Here is a 21,378-nt window from a genome sequence, read left to right on the forward strand (position 1 = left end):
TTGCTTGTATTAAAACAAAATAACCCTAGGCTCTCAATAAACATTTGCTTTATTGAACCAATCCTGAGTAAATAATAGTGATTGTACAAGTGATAAGCTAAGGACTGCTTGTTTTGTTAAAAAAAAATGCAGAGTGCTTGCCTTTACAAACAATTCAATGGTTTGCTTTGTCTTTTTTAATTAATTAATATCTTTATTTAAGCACCATGATTACAAACATGCTTATAGTGGGGTTTCAATTCTTTTTCTTAAATCTTTTCCCAGCTACCCGGAAAACGAACATCAGGTTGGTCAGTACAAGCCAAAGTTGATGTGTACCTGTGGCTGGGCCCAGTCAAACACGCCAGCGCCATTTTGGAAAATTTACCAGTAGGTTATGAAGCTGAAATACCCTCCAAAATTACTGGTGCTACCATTCAACCCCCAGCCAACCTGCACTACCAAGGTATGATACCTAGGAAGCCGACAGGGTCCTATATCTCATCTGAGAAGATAGTGAGAAAGATAATAGCTAAAACCTACATGTGCATAAACTGATAAGACTTTCTTGTAATACAATTTTCCTAAGTTCTTTCTTACTTTTCAATATCCTATTATTAAGTTAGTGGAGAGAATGTAGTGATTTTTTTTCTAGGCAGATTTACATGGGTTGAGCTGTGCCTTTTTTTTTTTTTTTCCTATCTATTTCCCTCATATTTTGCTGGGCCTATGCATACAACAACAATTGCCACTCTCACACCTTTTTTTTTTTTTACTGTTTTTCTTTAACTTTTATCCTTAAAAAAATGTGCTTACTAAAACTTCTGCTATTGCTTTAATGAGTTCATAGGTTATACAATAGTTTTCACAAACATACTTGCTACTAAACTTTGTCTTCTTTCCTTTCTCTTCCATTTTTTTAGTTTTTTTTTTTCTGTTTTCTATTTTTCTTTCTTTTTTTTTTTTTTTTTAGGAATTATTTACAACTAACTAGCATTATCATAGTGGTCCCTGCCCTGCCCTTAGTCCTATTTGTGGCAAGTTTCCTACCATGAATTAATCAGTTTAGCCATACATCTATTGTTTCTGGTATTATTACCATATTATCTTTCTTATTTTATATCACATAAATGAGTGCAATAATTACAGTTTTATCCTCTCCATCAAAATCATTTTGCTCAGCACAATATTCTTTTATTTTTTTTAACACCACCCATCACCAGTGCAACATTCCCATCACCAATGTCCCAAGTCTCCCTCCTCCCCACCCGACCCCCGCCTGTACTCTAAACAGGTTCTCAATTTCCCTCATACATTCTCATTATTAGGACAGTTCAAAATGTAGTTATTTATCCAACTAAACTCATCACTCTTTGTGATGAGCTTCCTGAGGTGAGCTGGAACTTCCAGCTCTTTTCTCTTTTGTGTCTGAAAGTTATTATTGCAAGAATGTCTTTCATTTTTCTTAAAACCCATAAATGTGTGAGACCATTCTGCGTTTTTCTCTCTCTCTCTGACTTATTTCACTCAGCATAATAGATTCCGTGTACATCCATGTATAGGAAAATTTTATGACTTCATCTCTCCTGACAGCTGCATAATATTCCGTTGTGTATATGTACCACAGTTTCTTTAGCCATTCGTCTGTTGAAGGGCATCTTGGTTGTTTCCAGAGTCTTGCTATGGTAAATAGTGCTGCAATGAATATAGGTGTAAGGAAGGGGTTTTTGTATTGTATTTTTGTGTTCCTAGGGTATATTCCTAGGAGTGGTATAGCTGGATCGTATGGGAGCTCGATTTCCAGTTTTTGGAGGAATCTCCATATCGCTTTCCATAAAGGTTGAACTAGATGGCATTCCCACCAGCAGTGGATAAGAGTTCCTTTCTCCCCACATCCCCGCCAACACTGTTTATTCTCATTCTTTGTGATGTGTGCCATTCTCTGTGGTGTGAGGTGGTATCTCATCGTTGTTTTGATTTGCATCTCCCTGATGATTAGTGATGTGGAGCACTTTTTCATGTGTCTTTTGGCCATCTGTATTTCTTCTTTGTCAAAGTGTCTGTTCATTTCTTCTCCCCATTTTTTGATGGGATTAGATGTTTTTTTCTTGTAAAGTTCTGTCAGTGCCTTATATATTTTGGAGATTAGCCCCTTATCTGATGGGTATTGGGTGAATAGTTTCTCCCACTCAGTGGGTGGCTCTTGTATCTTGGGCACTATTTCCTTTGAGGTGCAGAAGCTTCTCAGCTTAATATATTCCCATCTGTTAATTTCTGCTTTCACTTGCTTGGAGAGTGCAGATTCTTCCTTGAAGATGCCTTTAGCCTCAATGTCCTGGAGTGTTTTACCTACGTATTGTTCTATATATCTTATGGTTTTGGGGCTGATATTGAGGTCTTTAATCCATTTGGATTTTACCTTCGTACATGATGTTAGCTGGGGGTCTAAGTTCAATTTTTTGCAAGTGGCTACCCAGTTTTGCCAACACCACTTGTTGAAGAGGCTTTCTTTGTTCCATTTAGGATTTTTTGCTCCTTTATCAAAAATTAGATGATTGTATGTCTGGGGAACATTCTCTGAGTATTCAAGCTTATTCCACTGATCTGAGGGCCTGTCTTTATTCCAATACCATGCTGTTTTGATAACTATTGCTTTGTAGTAAAGTTTAAAGTTGGGGAAAGTAATTCCTCCCATATTCTTTTTCCCAATGATTGCTTTAGCTATTCGAGGGTGTTTATTGTTCCAAATAAATTTCAAAAGTGCCTGGTCCACTTCTTTGAAGAATATCATGGGTATCTTTAGGGGGATCGCATTAAATCTGTACAGTGCTTTGGGGAGTATTGCCATTTTAATGATGTTAATCCTGCCAATCCATGAGCAGGGTATATGCTTCCATTTCCGCGTGTCCTCTCTTATTTCTTGGAGCAGAGTTTTATAGTTTTCCTTGTATAGGTCCTTCACATTTTTAGTCAAGTTGATTCCAAGATATTTGAGTTTGTGTGACACTATAGTGAATGGAGTTGTTTTCTTAATGTCCATTTCTTCCTTATTAGTATTGGTGTATAGGAAGGCCATTGATTTTTGTGTGTTAATTTTGTAGCCTGCCACCTTGCTATATGAGTCTATTGTTTCTAGAAGCTTTTTGATAGAGTCTTTGGGGTTTTCTAAATAGAGTATCATGTCATCTGCAAACAGTGAGAGCTTGACTTCTTCCTTTCCTATCTGGATTCCCTTGATATCCTTTTCTTGCCTAATCGCTATAGCGAGTACTTCCAGTGCTATGTTGAATAGGAGTGGTGAGAGAAGACAGCCTTGTCTTGTGCCAGAATTTAGAGGAATGGCTTTCAGTTTTTCTCCATTGAGGACAATATTTGCCTCTGGCTTGTGGTAGATGGCCTTAACTATATTGAGAAAGGTTCCCTCCATTCCCATCTTGCTGAGAGTTTTGATCAAGAATGGGTGTTGGACCTTGTCAAATGCTTTCTCTGCGTCGATTGATATGATCATGTGATTTTTATTTTTCTTGCTGTTGATGTTGTGTATTATGTTGATAGATTTACGGATGTTAAACCAGCCTTGCATTCCTGGAATGAAACCTACTTGATCGTAGTGGATGATCTTCTTAATGAGGCATTGAATCCTATTTGCCAGGATTTTGTTGAAGATCTTTGCATCTGCATTCATCAGCGATATTGGTCTGTAATTTTCTTTTTTCGTAGCATCTCTGTCTGGTTTAGGTATCAAGGTAATGTTGGCTTCATAAAAGCTATTTGGAAGTTTTCCTGTTTTTTCAATTTCATGAAAGAGTCTTGCCAGGATTGGTAGTAGTTCCTCTTGAAAGGTTTGAAAGAATTCATTAGTAAATCCATCTGGGCCTGGGCTTTTGTTTTTGGGCAGACATTTGATTACTTTCTTAATTTCCTCAATAGTAATGGGTGTGTTTAGATATGCTACATCCTCTTCATTCAATCGTGGAAGATTATAAGATTCCAAAAATTTATCCATTTCTTCCAGGTTTTCATTTTTAGTGGCATAGAGTTTCTCAAAGTAGTTTCTGATTACCCTTTGAATCTCTACCATATCAGTAGTGATCTCTCCTTTTTCATTCCTAATACGAGTTATCAAGTTTCTCTCTCTTTCTTTCTTTGTTAGTTTTGCCAGTGGTCTATCAATCTTGTTTATTTTTTCAAAGAACCAACTTCTGCTTTCGTTGATCTTTTGGATGGTTTTTCTGGTTTCCACTTGATTGATTTCTGCTCTCAGCTTTGTTATTTCCTTCTGCCTCCCTATTTTTGGATCCTTTTGTTGAGCACTTTCTAATTCTATGAGCTGCGTCATTAAGCTATTCAGGTATGCCCCTTCTTCTTTCCTGATGTGTGCTTGCAAAGCTATAAATTTTCCTCTCAGTACTGCTTTTGCTGTGTCCCATAGGTTCTGATAAATTGTGTCTCCATTGTCATTTGTTTTCAGGAAGGTTTTGATTTCCTCTTTGATTTCATCTCGGACCCACTGATTATTCAGTATGAGGCTATTTAACTTCCAGGTGTTAAAATTTTTCTTCTGTGTCCCTTTGTAGTTTATATATAATTTCAGGGCTTTGTGGTCAGCAAAGGCAGCCTGCAAAATTTCTATCCTCTTGATATTATGGAGATATGTTTTGTGTGCTAACATGTAGTCTATCCTAGAGAATGTCCCATGTACATTAGAAAAAAATGTGTATCCAGGCTTCTGGGGGTGGAGTGTCCTGTATATATCTACTAGGCCTCTTACTTCCATTTCTCTCCTCAGGTCTAGTATATTCTTGTTGGGTTTCAGTCTGGTTGACCTGTCTAGTGTTGACAATGCCGTGTTGAGGTCTCCCACAATTATTGTGTTGTTATTGATATTATTTTTCAGATTTGTCAACAGTTGTATTAAATATTTTGCTGGCCCCTCATTCGGTGCATATATGTTTAGGAGGGTGATTTCTTCCTGCTGTACATATCCCTTGATTAATACAAAATGTCCATCTTTGTCCCTTACTACTTTCCTAAGTATAAAGTTTGCATCATCTGATATTAATATGGCCACTCCTGCTTTTTTTTGGGTGTTGTTTGCTTGGATGATTTTCCTCCAGCCTTTTATTTTGAGTCTATGTTTGTTCTGACTATTCAGGTGCGTTTCTTGTAGGCAGCAGAAGGTTGGATTGAGTTTTTTGATCCATTTAGCCACTCTGTGTCTCTTAATTGGTGCATTTAGTCCATTGACATTGAGAGAAAGAATTGTCCTGGGAGTTAGTGCCATCTTTATATTAAAGTTTGGTGTGTCTGTTGGTAAGCCTTGTCTTAAAGTATGCCGTTCAGTTTTTCTTTTAAGAATGGTTTTGAGTCTGTGAAGTTTTTGAGCTGTTGTTTGTCTGTGAAACTATGTATTGTTCCTTCAAACCTAAAAGTGAGTTTTGCTGGGTGCAGTATTCTAGGCGAAGCATTTATTTCATTGAGTTTTGTCACTATGTCCCACCACTGCCTTCTGGCCTTGAGTGTTTCTGGTGACAGGTCTGCAGTAAATCTCAAGGATGTTCCCTTAAATGTAATTTCTCTTTTCGATCTTGCTGCTGTACCTTTTTAAACAAAAAAATCTTTAACCAAACATCATTAAGTTCTCTTGCAGCTATGGCTCATGGACTTTTAAAGAAAATTTTTCTCTTTCAGAGGACTGGATTTTTTACATTTAAACAGCAAGCACTTACCTTTTCCAGTGAAGACCCAAATGAAAACTGGTATCAGTAGAAAGGTTTATTTTTACTAACTTGATTTTTGACATGGCTGCTTGTAGAAATTAAATATGCTTGATAGAATACTTGATCTATTTTCTATGGTCAACATGTGTACATTTTCATACAATTTTGAGCTTCAATTGATTTTAAGGCTTTCTGTTACTTTTTACTTTCTGCCCCCAGGTTGCTTCACTTTCCTGAACCAATCTTGCTGCATTTAGAGAGAATAGATTGTAATTGAAACTTTCCTATATCACTCAGGCTCTTCCATTGTTGACTGACCTTGAAATTAAGAGTCTTAATAATTATAAAAGTCTTAATAAAATTATTAAGTCTTAATAATAATTATTAAAAGTCTTAATAAAAATTATAAAAGTCTTAATAATTATAAAAGATTATAGAAATAGGCCCGGAGAGATAGCACAGCGGTGTTTGCCTTGCAAGCAGCCGATCCAAAACCTAAGGTGGTTGGTTTGAATCCCAGTGTCCCATATGGTCCCCCCGTGCCTGCCAGGAGCTATTTTGAGCAGACAGCCAGGAGTAACCCCTGAGCACCGCTGGGTGTGACCCAAAAACCAAAAACCAAAAAAAAAAAGATTATATAAATATACATTTAATAAATTAATTTACATTTCTTTGCCCAAGTTAATATACAAATATATTTTGACTATCTTTTGAGAGAAATGCATATCACCTTCTATATGCCAGGCTTTATACCCAAACTTTATAATAAGATATGATTTTTCACATCAATTTGTGGAAATTTTTTTCACTTTATAAGTAGAGAAAGATTTATTAGAGATGCTTAGAGATTGCCCAAGGTCACACAACTGGCAAATGATAGAGCAAACTATTTCCAAACTTGCTGCCTTACTATGCTTTCCATTCTACATTGTGATAATTGTCCACTTTGGGGGAGAAAACCCCACAACACCCACATTAAGTTATTTTGCTATTTCTAAAGACACCATTTCGAGAGATCCAAGGTCCTTGTCATAGTTACTGTCCTAGTTCTTAACAATTCAGAGGAGAGGAGAGACTTTTTCTAAAACCTCTGATCCTTGCAGTGTGTAGTTTTCATGGAATGACCTTATAAACTTTCTCTGCAGTGCACTGACATTAATTACTTTGGCAACCTTCCACACCAGCTGGAAAATTTTATTACCTCTGTTATTTTATGCCTCGAGAAATAGTCACTCAGTAATTAGTTTGCACCTTTGTATGGGAAAGCACAGGAGGAAAACTAGTGGCGTGTCCACTAGTAGGTTGAGGATATTAAATCCTCTAGTGGAACTCTTAGTCATGTCCTAAATAACCACAAGTAAAAAGTGAGTCACAACACAGGAGGTGGCAGTCAAAGTGTGAGAGCAAAAGAGGCTGACTGAGAGCAAAAGAGATCCAAAGAACAGAGACTGTAAGGCTCAAGATTTCACAATAGGGGCAGGGAGGCCGTGAAAAAGGAATGCTGTCTACAAATACGCTTACTGCTGATTTAGGCTACCGACTTCTGACTGTCTTATAGAAAAATTGCTCCCACCTCCTTTTGTATCTTAATTTTGAGGACTGCCACTTTACTATACAAATATATTATTTTTAGTAGCCTTTTGGTAGAGACTTTAGGATTTTCTAAATATTGTATCAGTCATCTGCAAACTGCAATTGCTTGACTTTTCATTTCCTATATGGATACCATTGATATCTTTTTCTTGCCTGATTACTATGGCAAGCACTTCCAGTACTTGTTGTATAGAAACGACAAGAGGATGAAACCTTGTCTTGGGCCATATCTTAGAGCTAATGCTTTTAGTTTTTCCCCACTGAGTGTAGTATGTGTCATGGGCTTACAGTAAATGGACTTGACTATATTAAAAATAATTCCTTTGGTTCCCATCTTGTTGAGAGTTTTAGATCATGAATGGGTGTTGGACCTTGTCAAATGCTTTCTATGCATTTATTGGTATAATCATATGGTTTTTATTTTTACTTTTCTTGATACGGTATAACATTGATTGACTTGTATATGTTAAAACACCCTTGCATCTCTGGAATAAATCCTCCTGAGTCATGGTGTATGACCTTCTTGATAAGCTGTTGGATCCTATTTGCTGAAATTTTATTAAGGATATTTGCATCTGTGCTCTTCAAGAAAATTCACTATAGTTCTCTCTTTTTGTGCGTGCCATCTCAATCTCCTTTGGTGTCAGGGTATTAGCTTCATTGAAACTATTTGGGAGTGTTGCTGTTTTTTTTCAATTTCCTGGACAAGCCTGAAAAAGATTGGCAGTAGGTCCTTCTTTCTTCAAGAAAGATTTGAAACAATTCATTAGTGGATCCACCTGAACCTGGGCTTTTGTTTTGGAGAAGTCGTTAAGTACCGTTTAAGTTTCCCCAATAATAATAGGTCTGTTCATATATTCCAGATCTTCTTGGTTCAACCTTCGGAAGTTATAAAGAGTCCAAGAATTTATCCATTTCTTCCAGGTTCTCTTGTTTTGCGGCTTAAAGTTTTTCAAAGTAATCTTTGATCACCCTTTGCATTTCTGTGGTATCTGTAGTAACTTCTTTTAATTTTTTTGTTTGTTTTTTGTTTTTGGGCCACACCCGGTGACGCTCAGGGGTTACTCCTGGCTATGCGCTCAGAAGTTGCTCCTGGCTTCTTGGGGGACCATATGGGACGCCGGGGGATCGAACCGCGGTCCGTCCAAGGCTAGCGCAGGCAAGGCAGGCACCTTACCTCTTGCGCCACCGCCCGGCCCCTCTTTTAATTTCTTATTTGATTTATTAAGTTTCTCTCTCTGTGAGTTTTGTTAGTAGATTGTCAATCTTGTTTATTTTTTTTCAAAGAACTGACTCTTGCTTTCATTGATCTTTTGGATTGTTTTTTCATTTTCAGTTCATTACTTTTTGCTCTGAGCATATTTATTTCCATCTGCCTAATTTTTGGCTCATTTTGTTGATCATTTCCCAATTTTTAAGCTGTACCATTAAGTTATTTATATAGGGTCTTTCTTCCTTCCCGATGAATGCTTGCAAAGACAAATATTTTTAATACCACTTTTTCTGTGTCCAATAAATTCTGATAATTCATATCTTCATTCTCATTTGTTTCCAGGAATTATTTGATTTCCTCTTTCATTTCACTCTGATTCACTGACTGTTCAGTAGTGAACTGTTTAATTATTAAAGTTTTCCTCCATGCCTGTAATTCACTTCTAATTTCAGTGCATGGTGATCTGAGAAGGGAGTTGATACAGTTTTTATTTTCTTGATTTTATGGGAGGTCTGTTTTGTGGCCCAGCATGTGGTTGGTCTATCTTGGAGAATGTCTCAGTGCATTAAAGAAGAATATATATTTGCTTTCTTTGAGGATTTTTTTTTTCAGCATCTTCTGTTGGATTGGGTTGCTATCAGCTCATCTTATAGCTCATTGATTCTGTCCTCCGTGTATATACATACACACACACACACACCAAAGCACTCTTCATTTCTTTCTTCAGAACTAGTATATCTTTCTTAAATATCAGGGTGGTCAAGGTGGATGGTGTTGGAGTTTCCCACTACTATTGTGTTATATATATTTTTTTTATCTTTCTTCATGTTTATCAGAAGTTGTTTTAAGTATTTTGCTGGCTCGCCATTGGGTGCATATATATTTAGAAGTGATTTCTTCCTATTGTAAATATCCCTTGATTTTTTTTCTTTTTTCTTGCTTTTTTTTTTCTTCTTTCTTTGCCACTGGGATGAGATAGATGAGAAAGAGAGAGAGTATGAGGGAGAGGGAGAGGAGGAAGAGAAGGGGAGAAAGGAAGAAGGGGAGAGAGGGAGAAAAGAAAGGGGAGAGCGGGAGAGGGGAAAGAGGAAGAGGGAGATAGGGAGGCAGAGAGGGGGAGAGAGGGAAAGAGAGGAGAGGAAGAGGGAGGGATAGAGGGAAAGAAGTGAGAAAGGAGTGAAAGTGAGAGGGAGGGAGAGGGAGAAAGGAAGAGTGAATGAGGGAGAAAAAGGAGAGGGAGAGAGGAAAAGGAGAGAGAAAGGAGTGAGAGGGAGAGAAAATATCCCTTAATTTTTAAAAAAAACACCCAGCTCTGTCTCATAACATTTTTAATCGTAAAGTCAGTGTTGTCTGATATTAGTATGGCCACCCCAGCCTTGTTAACAGAGTTGTTTCTTTGAACTATTGTCCTTCAAACTTTGACTTTGAGTCTGTGTTTGCTCTGACTATTCAGATGTATTTCTTAAAAACAGAAAAATGTTGAATTCAACTGTGTGTAAATTTTTATACTCTAATTTCTTGACTGGTGCATTTAGTCCATTGACATTGAGAAAAATTATTGTCCTGGGATTGTCATCTTTTTGTAGGAGATTGCTATGATTTTTAGGTCTGCCTTGCCTTGAAGTAGATCCTTTAGCTTTTCTTTTAAAATTGATTTTGAATCTGTTAAGTTTCTGAGCTGTTGCTTATTCATGAAGCTATGTATCCTTTCTTCAAACTGGAATGAAAGTCTGGCTGGATGACATATCCTTGGCAAACATATATTTCATTGAGTTTTGTCACTATCTCCCACCATTGCCTTAAGAGTTGTTTGTGATAAATCTGCTGTAAAATTTAAAGATGATTCTTTGTATGTAATTCCCCTTTCTGATCTTGCTGTTTTTAGTATTCAATTCCTATTTGTGGCTTTCATTGTTGTATCTAGGATGTGCTTTGGGATGCTTTTCTATGGATCTACTTTAGCTAGTACTCTTTGGATATCCATTACTCTTAAGTTCTGGAATTTTCTCAGCAATGATGTTCCTGACTATTGATTCTTCATGGGAATTTTCTTCCTGGGACTCTCAGATCCTAATGATTCTTAAGTTGTTTCTATTGAGTTTATCCCAGAGTTCTATTGTTATCTCTTTGCGTTTTTTGAGAATTATTTTCCAGCATCTTCTTTTGTATAGAGGTGTTATACAACTCATCTTCTTGTACACTAATTATGTCCCCAATGACTGTTACTCTGCAGATGAAGCTTTTCAGTGAGGTTTTCATTTTACCTACCATGTTTTTCAGCCCTGATATTTCTGTTTGACTTTTCTTATTTATACTCTCATATCTTCTTGAATCTTATGGGCTGTCCATTCCATGGTTTCTTTATGTTCTTTGAATATCTTTAGCATTTTCTCTCTAAAGTCCTGATCAGAGAGGTTATGTAGCTGGATCTTGTTGGTTGGGTCTATAGAACTAGCATCTTTAGTTACAAGGTGTAGTGGGTTTCTGTGTAGGTTTCCCAACTTTTTGTGTAGTACTGTTATTACGTGTTGTAGTGCAGATCCTTGATATTGTCGTGATCCCTATTTTCAGCTCCCAGTTCAGGTACCAGGTGTAATGACTCTACACACTATGATCCCACCCTGGTAAAGTGGGATTGGAGCAGGGGTTGCCACAGGAAATAATCCAAATCAGGCTGAGAGGATGAATCATGCTTTCTGCCTCATTGGTCAAGAGAGAGGTTTCTGTTCACGATCATACACAGGAATCAAAATTACTAGGAAGTAATAATATGCTACTTTGGGACAAAAAAACAATGATTTTAGAATCTGAAAGTAATGAAATTCAAGTTTTGGCATGTGTTAGGTCTTCACATTTTAAAACTTATTTTTCTCTTTTGGTGACCCATTTTCCTCAATTATAAACTGGATATAATTATAGCACTTTCACATGATTGTTGTGAGTACTGAAACTCATCATGTGATAAGAAAACCAAGGAGAATCTGTTCACCCCAAATATGATTTCATTCATTTACTTCCATTAATATCAGGTGGGAGGCTACTGGTCTTCTTTGTTTCTGAATACATATATGCACATACACACACACACTTTTTTTAACACTTGTTTTTTTCTCTCTCCCAAAGATACCACAATACCTATTTCCACATATTCTCACTAAAAAGCCTGCTAAGCCCTGCTTTCCCATTATTTGTTTATTTGTCCACAGACCGGCATATTTTTCAGCTGAGAGCTCACATGTACCAAGCCAGGGGTCTTATCGCAGCTGATAGCAATGGACTTTCAGATCCCTTTGCCAAAGTCACGTTCCTTTCCAACTGCCAGACCACAAAGGTAAGCAGAGAAGCCCAGCTGCATTCTCCCCAAACCTTCCAGCAATCAAGCCACAGCTTAGCCTAGAATGAAAATACAGGAGCAGGTTGCAAATATCTGTCCGGGTATGTACTTCTGACTCAAATGTAGGCTTGCAAGGAGGAAATGAAATGGGGAAGGTTTATTGTCCTGGAACAAAAAGAGCACTTAACCAAGATAAAGGAAGTGTGGGAAGAAAGATTGGAGAGGGAAAACTGACTTTAGTATAATGGTCAAATGCCAGTTAGGGTCTGAATTTGAAGGACGAGACCACACAATTGGAGTAAAGCAAAACAAAACTTTATTTCATCAGCCACAGTCCCATACTCACTTTCCAAGGGCACAAGCCAGTTTATATAGGGAGGGCTGAGGAGGAGGGCCCTGGCTTTTGACGATCTTTAAAATAATTGGCTGCTGTCTAGGGTACTTTCCTACTGCTTCTTCGTGTCCTTTTCAGGTAGGCTTTCTGGAAGATACCAGGTATCTCAGGGCAGTGTTAATGGAAATTTAGGCTTGAGAAAGAGAAGCCTAAGAGGTTTGCAATATGTAATCCCTTACAAAATGGCGCCTCTCCTTGTTCAGAAGAGACCCACATTCCCTCCTCTTTTTATGGACCTGAGTCATATCCTTGATTCTCTTTTGGGTTCCTCATTTCCTGCTTATGGGCACATATTGGGATCTTAACACAAGCATCTTAACTGCACCTATGACTGCCTAAATAAAGCGGGCAAGGAAATTAATTATACTAGGACTTATTTAGAGCATCACAGAAAGAATAAACAGTGGCATAGCTCAGGCAGTTATTCAGGGCGATTGAGTACTTTTTACCACATCATTATTAGCCAATCTTAAGCCCATCAAGGATGAAGATTATAGCTAACAGGCCAGGAAGAGAGCCAGTCTTTTCCTGCCACGCAAGAAACATATGGTCCCATATCCATGAGTCCCAATATCTCCTTTTCCTGAACTCTTATTGCTCTTAAAGACCTTTTCCTTTTTATTTTGCATTAACAATTTAAAAGGCAAATATTGCCATGAAGGCTCCTCATCCTCCTGCAACATTACAGAAAAACAAAGCTCCAAGTTTCCTGTATTGTGAGCTTCCTGGGAAGTGCCAAAATGTAGTATTAGGTCTAGTTATTTCCTATAAATTTTCTAATTTTTTTCATAGGAGGAGCGACTATAACCAAAGCCAGCAGATCTTTGTATTTAAAAGCTCCTTCCTTCAATTATGCCTCTTCTTCATAATCTAACCAATCTTTATATTTTTCTACAGAATATTTATTATCAGATGGCTCATGATTTTCTGACTTAGTCTCCTAAGCAAGCCAGACATTCCAATTCAGATCTATCATTCATAAGATTCATAATTTCTTTCCATACTGAAAACACTGCTACAGGGATGTCTTTTGGGAAATTCTGTTTATAAAACTCTTGGATGTCCTGTCCCACCCTGGTCCAGTCTCTTAGAGACAGACTGCCTTCCTTAGGGACCAGGGACTAATCTTTTGTACAAACTGAAGAAATTTCTGTAAATGATGTTGGCTTGTTCTTGTTTCCCAGCTCTAAACATGCATTTCAAAACATCATAGAAAGTTAGTTTCTTAGAGCAGCTTTGTCCCATTTCTTCATGTACCTTCTTGTCTTCTTAACTTAGTCTTCCTTTATTGAGGGAATCTCAGGCACCCTTATGAGGTCCTATTCATGTACCTAAAAAAATAAGGAGAAGTAAATGGGCAGAGAAAAATAGCTTACTTTCTGTGGTGGTCCCAAATGTTGGGCACCATAATAATCTTTGGCTGTGGTCATATTACTACATTCCATACCTCTTATAAAATCTCTTGTACAAATTTTATATTAACTAATTGTATTAATCTGACCATAGCCAAAGATTATTCTGTATTTATGGTTCTTAAACAGCCTGCTTATTTTATGTTCTCTGTTGAGATATAAGGTGATTGGTATGACAATTCTGTCATTAAAACCTTACAGAGACTGCATGCACTAATGAGCCTAAGCAATTTGTTGCCACTCTTATCCTAGGGATCACTGCCTTAATTTCCATTTTTACATATATTGCTATCTTCACCACAGAGTTGATTAAAGAAGTACATACTGCCTCTCATGTTAATCATTTATCTAGAAATGTTTCCCTTGTCATGGCTGAATGGGAGATAATGGATAGAAAATTAGAGGCCAAAATTGATGCTTTAGAAGCCACAGTCATTTAGCTTGGGAGTGAAATACAGAATCTCACATTTCAGATGTCTGTTCATTGCCATGCAGAATATAAATATGTGTCACTACTTTTCCATATAATAAATCTCAGCCTTGGAACATGGTAAAGACCCATTTTCTGGGCATATGGAAACACAATGATATGTCTTTACACATGAAGTCTTTGCAGCAACATACAGCAGCATTAAGTAAATACAAATTAGATATTACAAAAATTGAATAGTTGATTGCAGATCTATGATCTGATACTAAAACGTTATATTCTTTTCATTAGTCACACAGGGTAGCAATTGTCAGAATTGGTCTTTTGGTCTTAGTAATTGGTATTATTCAGGCTCAATTATTGATGACTGCCATTAAAGATGTACATACAGAATTGACTGCCATTCACTTTAAAAATAAAAAGGGGGAAATGCCATAACTGGGAGCATCAGGTTCTAGAGGCCTTAACTGCTTGTACCCACAAGGGAGGGCACTTGGCATCGAGAAACCTTGGCTGCCTGTCCATGAGACACTTTGGGAAATGGGAAAACTGATAGAAGATAATATGGCATCAATATTTTTTGAGACATAAATTCACTAGCATCCTAAAGACCTTTCTTTGAGCCTCTCTTAAAGATTACTTAGAATTCTGTAAACCCACCCTGTCACGAGCAGTTGTGTGTGCTCAAGCAATTCTTTATTAGTCTTACAAAATTATTAACCACACTCAAATCTAGCTTTGAGCCTAAGTTCAGTCACAATAATGGTTAATATTTCAGGCCTCAGCTCAGAATGCACGAGCTGGAGTAGGGTCAGGGCAATGAAGGGCGCCAGTCTCTGAGAGCTGACATTGCGGGAGGAACACAGAGGCTGGGGATTTTTCTCTGCCCTGGGTCAGTAAAGATAAATATGCAGCTTGTCCTATGCATTTTGTCTAGGTACTATGTGAGAACTAATATAAATGGATCAGAGTCCTCTCCCAGAGGGGATGACCCCTTTTGAGGTTACAAACCAGTTTATATAGGGATGGAATGAGGAGATTCTAGCTTCTGGTTATTTTTTAAATAATTGGTACATTCTTTTTTTTTTTTTTTTTTTTGCTTTTTGGGTCACACCCGGCAGTGCTCAGGGGTTACTCCTGGTTGTCTGCTCAGAAATAGCTCCTGGCAGGCACGGGGGACCATATGGGACACTGGGATTCGAACCAACCACGTTTGGTCCTGGATCGGCTGCTTGCAAATGCCGCTGTGCTATCTCTTTGGGCCCTAATTGGTACATTCTAACTTCTTTGTGTCCTTTCCAGATAGGCTATCTGATATGGCCAGGTATCTCAGGGAAGTGTTCATGGAAACTAAGGCTTGAGAAAGAGAATCCTAAGAGGTTTATAATATATGGTCCTTTACAAAATGGTGTTCTCCTTGTTCAGAACCTAGGGCCCCACAATGCCCACCTGTGATGGGAAATGAACAAAGGAGAAAACACCGCTGTCAGACCACCTACATGAGGCACCAAAATATATTGGGTATCTTGAGGACAGCAAATTCTTACTCTCTGTGATCAAGACAGCCTGACTTTGCTCTGTGCCTACCAGTCTAATGTCTTTATATACTCTGAATACCCTTACAGCTTAGTATTTGCTTCTGACAGAACATTTCCTGATGGATATTTGAGTGTGAGAGGAGAAAATCTATACTTTCTCTGCTTTCTCCCTTTTCTGAACTGAAGAGCAAAGAGCGCTCCCAATCAGCTGATGACTGTCCTGAGTTCTCCTTGTTGTTCTGCCCATTTCTGGGAGTTAAGATGAAAAATCAGACTACAGAGAGACCTGAGGCTACCTTCTAGCTTATCTGCTCTAGTGGCATTTGTTTACTAAGCCTCCATTTGTCATTTAAAAAGAAAGCAGGTCTGAAGAAGCAAAATTTAAAAATAGTGATTGATGGAAGGAGGCGTTTACATTGGTGGATGTTGGAGGGAAATGTTTCTCTCCTAAGTGAGGTCAGTGACCTGGGAGATGTCATTTTGATGAATGACACATAGACCAAATGCCTAATGTGAACCAGCCATGTGCCCATTCCAGACTGGGTTCTTGTGTCAGGGTCCATACGCCAGGTCCCATGCTGGGCAGGGGCTGAGGGCAGAATACAGGTGCAGACCCTGCTCCTTTGGAATGTGCCATCCAGATGTGAAGACTTACACGGGAGCACAGCGTGCTCTAACCAAGATAAGCCTTACAATTTTGGGCCTCTAATAACTACTTGGAAAGAGGTTAGGTCTGAAAGGGAAGGAACTGGAGAGATACCAGTAATGGACAGTAGGTCTATACTCACTTTGAACTTACCAGGAAATGAGGACACCTGGCTGCTTTGTCTGCTGTGAAAGGGATTAAGAATGCAGAATATGGGGCCAGAGAGATAGCACAGCAGTAAGGCATTTGCTTGCATGCAGAAGGATGATGGTTCGAATCCCAGCATCTCATATGGTCTCCTGAGCCTGCTGGGGGCGATTTCTGAGCATAGAGCCAGGAGTAACCCCTGAGTGCTGCCGGGTGTGACCCAAAAACCATAAAAAAAAAAAAAAGAAAGAAAGAAAGAATGCAGAACAGAACCAGTTCAGGATTCAAATCTGAACTCTCTTTTATTCAGCTGATGACCTCAAGCAAAACTCCTCAATGTCCTCAATTTCTTCATAAGTGATATGAAGAAAATGACAATGAATAGACTTTCCATAGAGCAGTACCTTATTTAAAACAGCAAGCTGTGCATGACTATCATTACTGATATTTCTCACCCAAGGATTGGTCCCCTAAGGACATTGTCTACCAGCCTTAACACTGTGAAATGGAGTTGGAGAGATAGGTTAAAACACTTGCCTTGTATGCAATTGATCCTAGTCTGATGCCTGACACTGTCTTAAGCACCAGCAGAAAGGATACTAAAATGCAGCGTCAGAAAGAATCCCTGAACTCTACAAGGTGTAGCCCAACAGCAAAAGGCTCCCATCCCAAACAGCAACAATAACAAAAATAGCACTAGAAATCTCAGACTGGGCCCCCATAGAGATAACCTTGACTCTGAGCAGAAGATTGAGTGAGCCCTACTAAATAAACTACTAGTTAACTATCTTCCTTTGATTTTGACCCAGGGACAATAGGCATTTGCATTTGTTTTTCAAATAATAGTGTTCTGAATAAGTTGATTTAGCATGAATATTATGCATTATCTTTTAAAGAAATCCCGAAGAAACAATAATAAGCATAGGCATTTTGGCAGAGTGAGCACAAAGATGTTTCTATTGGGAGATACTTTCAGAACCACTCCAAAAGCCCATATGGACCTTTCACTCATGAGAAAAGCTCTGAAGATAGGCCAGAACATACTCACTCGTACATTCAAATAACTTGAATGCAGAAGGATAATGCCTACCATTGTGCTGAGAAATTACCAGTCCTGAAAATATATATTGAGTAAATGAATGCATGAATTAATTAATTAATTAATGAGTAGATGAATACTAACTTCTATGGTCTTATCAAAAGGCCTATATCTTCACAGTTACAAGGAAGCCATAAAAAACATTTCTATAGGAGAGATGTGATGAGAATAATAAATTTCTGTGCTATCGCACAGTTGGGTGTATGCTAAAAGAAATATGATGGCATGTCTATCTTTAAAAGCAACATAAATACACGTAGTTCAACATAAATACACATAATTTTTGTCAGCCATTGACAAAAGATAAATTTGCTTTGCAACTCCATAACTCCTGTTTCAACATTGGTGGAAGTCACTCTTTCCCTACCCAAATAGTTCTTATTTTTTCACAAAGTTTGTATTAGAAACCTCTGTGTCTGTAGAGAAAGAATGCTATGAAATTACAAAGCAAGAAATTATGAAATGCATGATATTTTTATGACTCATATCAAGGAGAATAATAAAAAGCATTTTGCAACCGCAGTGCTTCATGATTTAATGCATGACTAGAAACAGCTCTTGATGTAAAATTCTGACAGGTTTATTTGGGTTTTGTAGTCTGGGCACTTAGTACAGGCTAAATCTCTTTCACTTGCTCTTTGACTGGAAAGCAAGAAGTAAGAGTGATGTGGGCATTTCTCCAAGTCCAGCAAACACTGTGCAGCAGGGTGACCTCAATTATGAAAAGGAAAGACTCTATCCAGGTGCGGAGACCCATTCTGCAAACAACCCACATCTTATCTTTGTAAAACTGGCATATTTCCAAACATTCAACTAAGTAAACTGGAGCAATGTTTCCATCTGACCTTCTGTGGACACCCAGAATATTCCAAGGTGAAAATCACATAGATGGGGGCCATGGCAAGAGACTAGGGTCAATATGGAGAATATGGTGCCCAGGAAGGAAGAGGCTGCAGATTCAACTATCCTCTTTCCTCTGAAGCACCACTTGAATGACAAAGGTGCTGGACCAATTAAGCAGGTTGTTTCCCTTCTTTGATTTCTTCACCTCTATCATGGGCATGACCAACTACCAACCTAGCAATCTGTTATGGCAGAAAGAATGCTGCCATGTAGAAAAGTAAAGGTTATTTCAAAAAAACCTGGCTAGTCTTAGGAGTCAAATAAATGTCCACAAAACAAAATTCCTAAAAAAGCATGTCAATTTAAAATCCTTTTTTAGAGAAATATAGTGCCTGTATTGAAGGCAAGCAGGGGTGGGAGAGGTAGGAAATGGGGAGGGGAACAATGGTGACAGGAAAGTTGCACCGGTGAAGGGGGGGTGTGCATTTTTATGGCTTAAACCCAATTACAAACATGTTTGTAACCATGGTGCTTAGATAACAAAATTAATTTTGAAAAAAAGATTTAAAATTGAAATTGAAAACCAAAACAAAACAAAATAAATCTCTCTTTAGGGAATTTGATGACACAATTTTATTGGCTCACAAGTGACAATCACCTAATCTCCCTCATCCTTCTACAAAAATATTAGCATCTGAGGGTGAGAGAGATTAGCAGGCTGGATTTAAGTGCCACAGCATCCAATGAAATGTTAATTCTTCCACTTGCTGGCTCTGGACCAATGAGTCTCTATTTTCTGGTCCCTGAACTCTGATTTATTTGTTGTATCCACCGCTAGAACTAATGAGAAATTTTAAAAAGAGTATAAAAAAAGAAAAAGAAAACAACACATAGAAGGTGCTCAGGAAAGGAAAAACTAGTAATAGTTTTTCACTAGTTGCAAGAGAGTTGAAATGTTGTGTGTAAGTAGGGCTTTCATCTTTAGTAAAGGGTCTACTCAAGAGACTTACACAGGAAATTACAGCAGGGCAAGGAATCTCCACCTCCTCTAGTCTTTAGTTTTTAGTAATGTGTGTGGTACCTCTCTTCATATTGGTGCTCGAGTGTTGAATATGTGATCAATGATGAGAGGATTTGCTCTCTTGACCTTTCAAACGTATCTGGCTGAATGCACCTGAGTCCCTTTAATCCATTCCAATTACATTTTGATTTCTTTTGACCCCACCTTCCAGATTATTTCCCAAACCCTCTCCCCAACCTGGAATCAGATGCTACTGTTCAATGACTTGGTACTGCATGGAGACCAGAAAGAGTTGGCGGAAGCCCCACCATCGGTGGTGGTGGAACTGTATGACAGTGATGCAGTGGTGAGTATGCAGGTGCTAAAACCGTCTTCTTCAATTCACTGAGTTTATATCATCTGCCTGCCACAGCCAGGACTCAGGCTGTGCTTGGAGGCACACCTGACCTAGAAAAACAGAACCAGAAAAATGGAAGGTTCTGCTCCACTGAAGTGTGTGTGTGTGTGTGTGTGTGTGTGTGTGTGTGTGTGTGTGTGTGTGTGTCTTGATTGGTGACCTAGATTTCTCTTTAGATTGAAATTGAAACTGAATATGATAAGATCTGATTCACAGACCTTCAACCATCACATTACTTACTTCTTCAGGAACTTGAGACTTGGCTACAACTCCCTGCCCCTACCTCATTTCATATCTTTATTTCTGCTTAATAAGAATGCCTTTTGTTGAGGTTTGGAGTGACAGGTAGATCATTTGCCTTGCCCATGGTCAACCAGGGTTTAATCCCCAGTATCCCTGAGTATCTTCTGAGCATGAGTAATTTCTGATCACAGAGCCAGAAATAAAAACCCCTGAGTGCAGCCAGGTGCAGCCCAAAAGCCAACAACAACAAAAATAATAAACAAATAAAGAAAAGAATGTTTTTTGTAAACAAAAGAACTTGTACTGATGTTGCCTGGCTTTAATCAAAGAATAAGAATAGGCATTCTCTCCAGTTCATCCTTTGTGACTGGATCTCTGGTTGAGACTTCCAAGCACATTCATCCCTCTGCTATTTCTGTTCTGATGTTAACCAGACTTCTTCTCCAAAGATGTTTGTGCTCTGCTGCTTTAAATAGATTCAAAAGTTTATAGGATTCTTTTAAAAATAGTAAGACAAATATTCTTTAAATTAAGAAATCTAAACTGAAAGTCAAAGGCATATTTTCCTGGATGTCTCTGCTTCCTTGGGAAACTGCAAAAATATATTAGGCATGGCAGATGTTCCATGAAGCCTCCTTAAAACCTCCTCACATCCCTGAGCATCCTGACAGCTTTGACCTTGACCCAAAGTCAAAATGAAAGTCAAATGGGGAATTGCAGAAGTTGGCAGAAATCTCATTTTGTTGTTTGTTTTTTGGATTTTGTTTTGTTTTGTTTTTTTTATTTGGTTTTGGGGCCACACCCAGTGACAGTTAGGGTTTACTCCTGGCTCTGCGCTCAGAAATCACTCCTGGCTTGGGAAACTACTTGGGGTGACAGGGATCACACCAGGTCCGTCCTGGGTCAGCCGCGTGCAAGGCAAACGCCCTACCGCTGTGCTATTGCTCAGGCCCCTCATCTTATCTACTAGAGCAGGAAACAGATCTTTTCAAGACCACTAGCTGGAAGCAAGAGTCAGAACTTGAACCTTGGGACCGGAGCAGTGGTGCAGCGGTAAGGAGTCTGCCTTGCCAGCGCTAGCCTAGGATGGACTGCGGTTCGATCCCCCAGTGTTCCCCAAGCCAGGAGTGATTTCTGAGCGCATAGCCAGGAGTGACCCCTGAGCTATTGGTGTAATCCAAACACCAAAAACAAACAAACAAACAAACAAAAAAGAACTTGAACCTTGCCTCCAGTGTCTACTCTTTCCATTTAGGGAATGACTCTGTCCCTAGCTTCTTCTCCCCACCTGCAAATTTGGGGCTATATATATATATATATACTTAAAGAAAATTGTTTCCACAATTGGGCCTATTCCATGGATTTTTTT

At 38.5% G+C, this 21,378-nt stretch overlaps 1 protein-coding gene across 1 annotated transcript in view; it reads left to right on the forward strand.

The window, feature by feature from the left end:
* Positions 1-21,378, forward strand: part of FER1L6 (fer-1 like family member 6) — a 135,514-nt gene that overhangs the window by 54,366 nt on the left and 59,770 nt on the right. The window contains exons 18-20 of the mRNA XM_049765618.1: positions 265-445; positions 11,712-11,836; positions 19,581-19,715. Coding sequence (XP_049621575.1) covers positions 265-445; positions 11,712-11,836; positions 19,581-19,715 — 441 coding nt within the window. The remainder of the gene's footprint in view (positions 1-264; positions 446-11,711; positions 11,837-19,580; positions 19,716-21,378) is intronic.

The sequence above is a fragment of the Suncus etruscus genome, chromosome 19 (assembly GCF_024139225.1).
Source record: "Suncus etruscus isolate mSunEtr1 chromosome 19, mSunEtr1.pri.cur, whole genome shotgun sequence".
In the NCBI taxonomy this organism is placed as follows: domain Eukaryota; kingdom Metazoa; phylum Chordata; class Mammalia; order Eulipotyphla; family Soricidae; genus Suncus; species Suncus etruscus.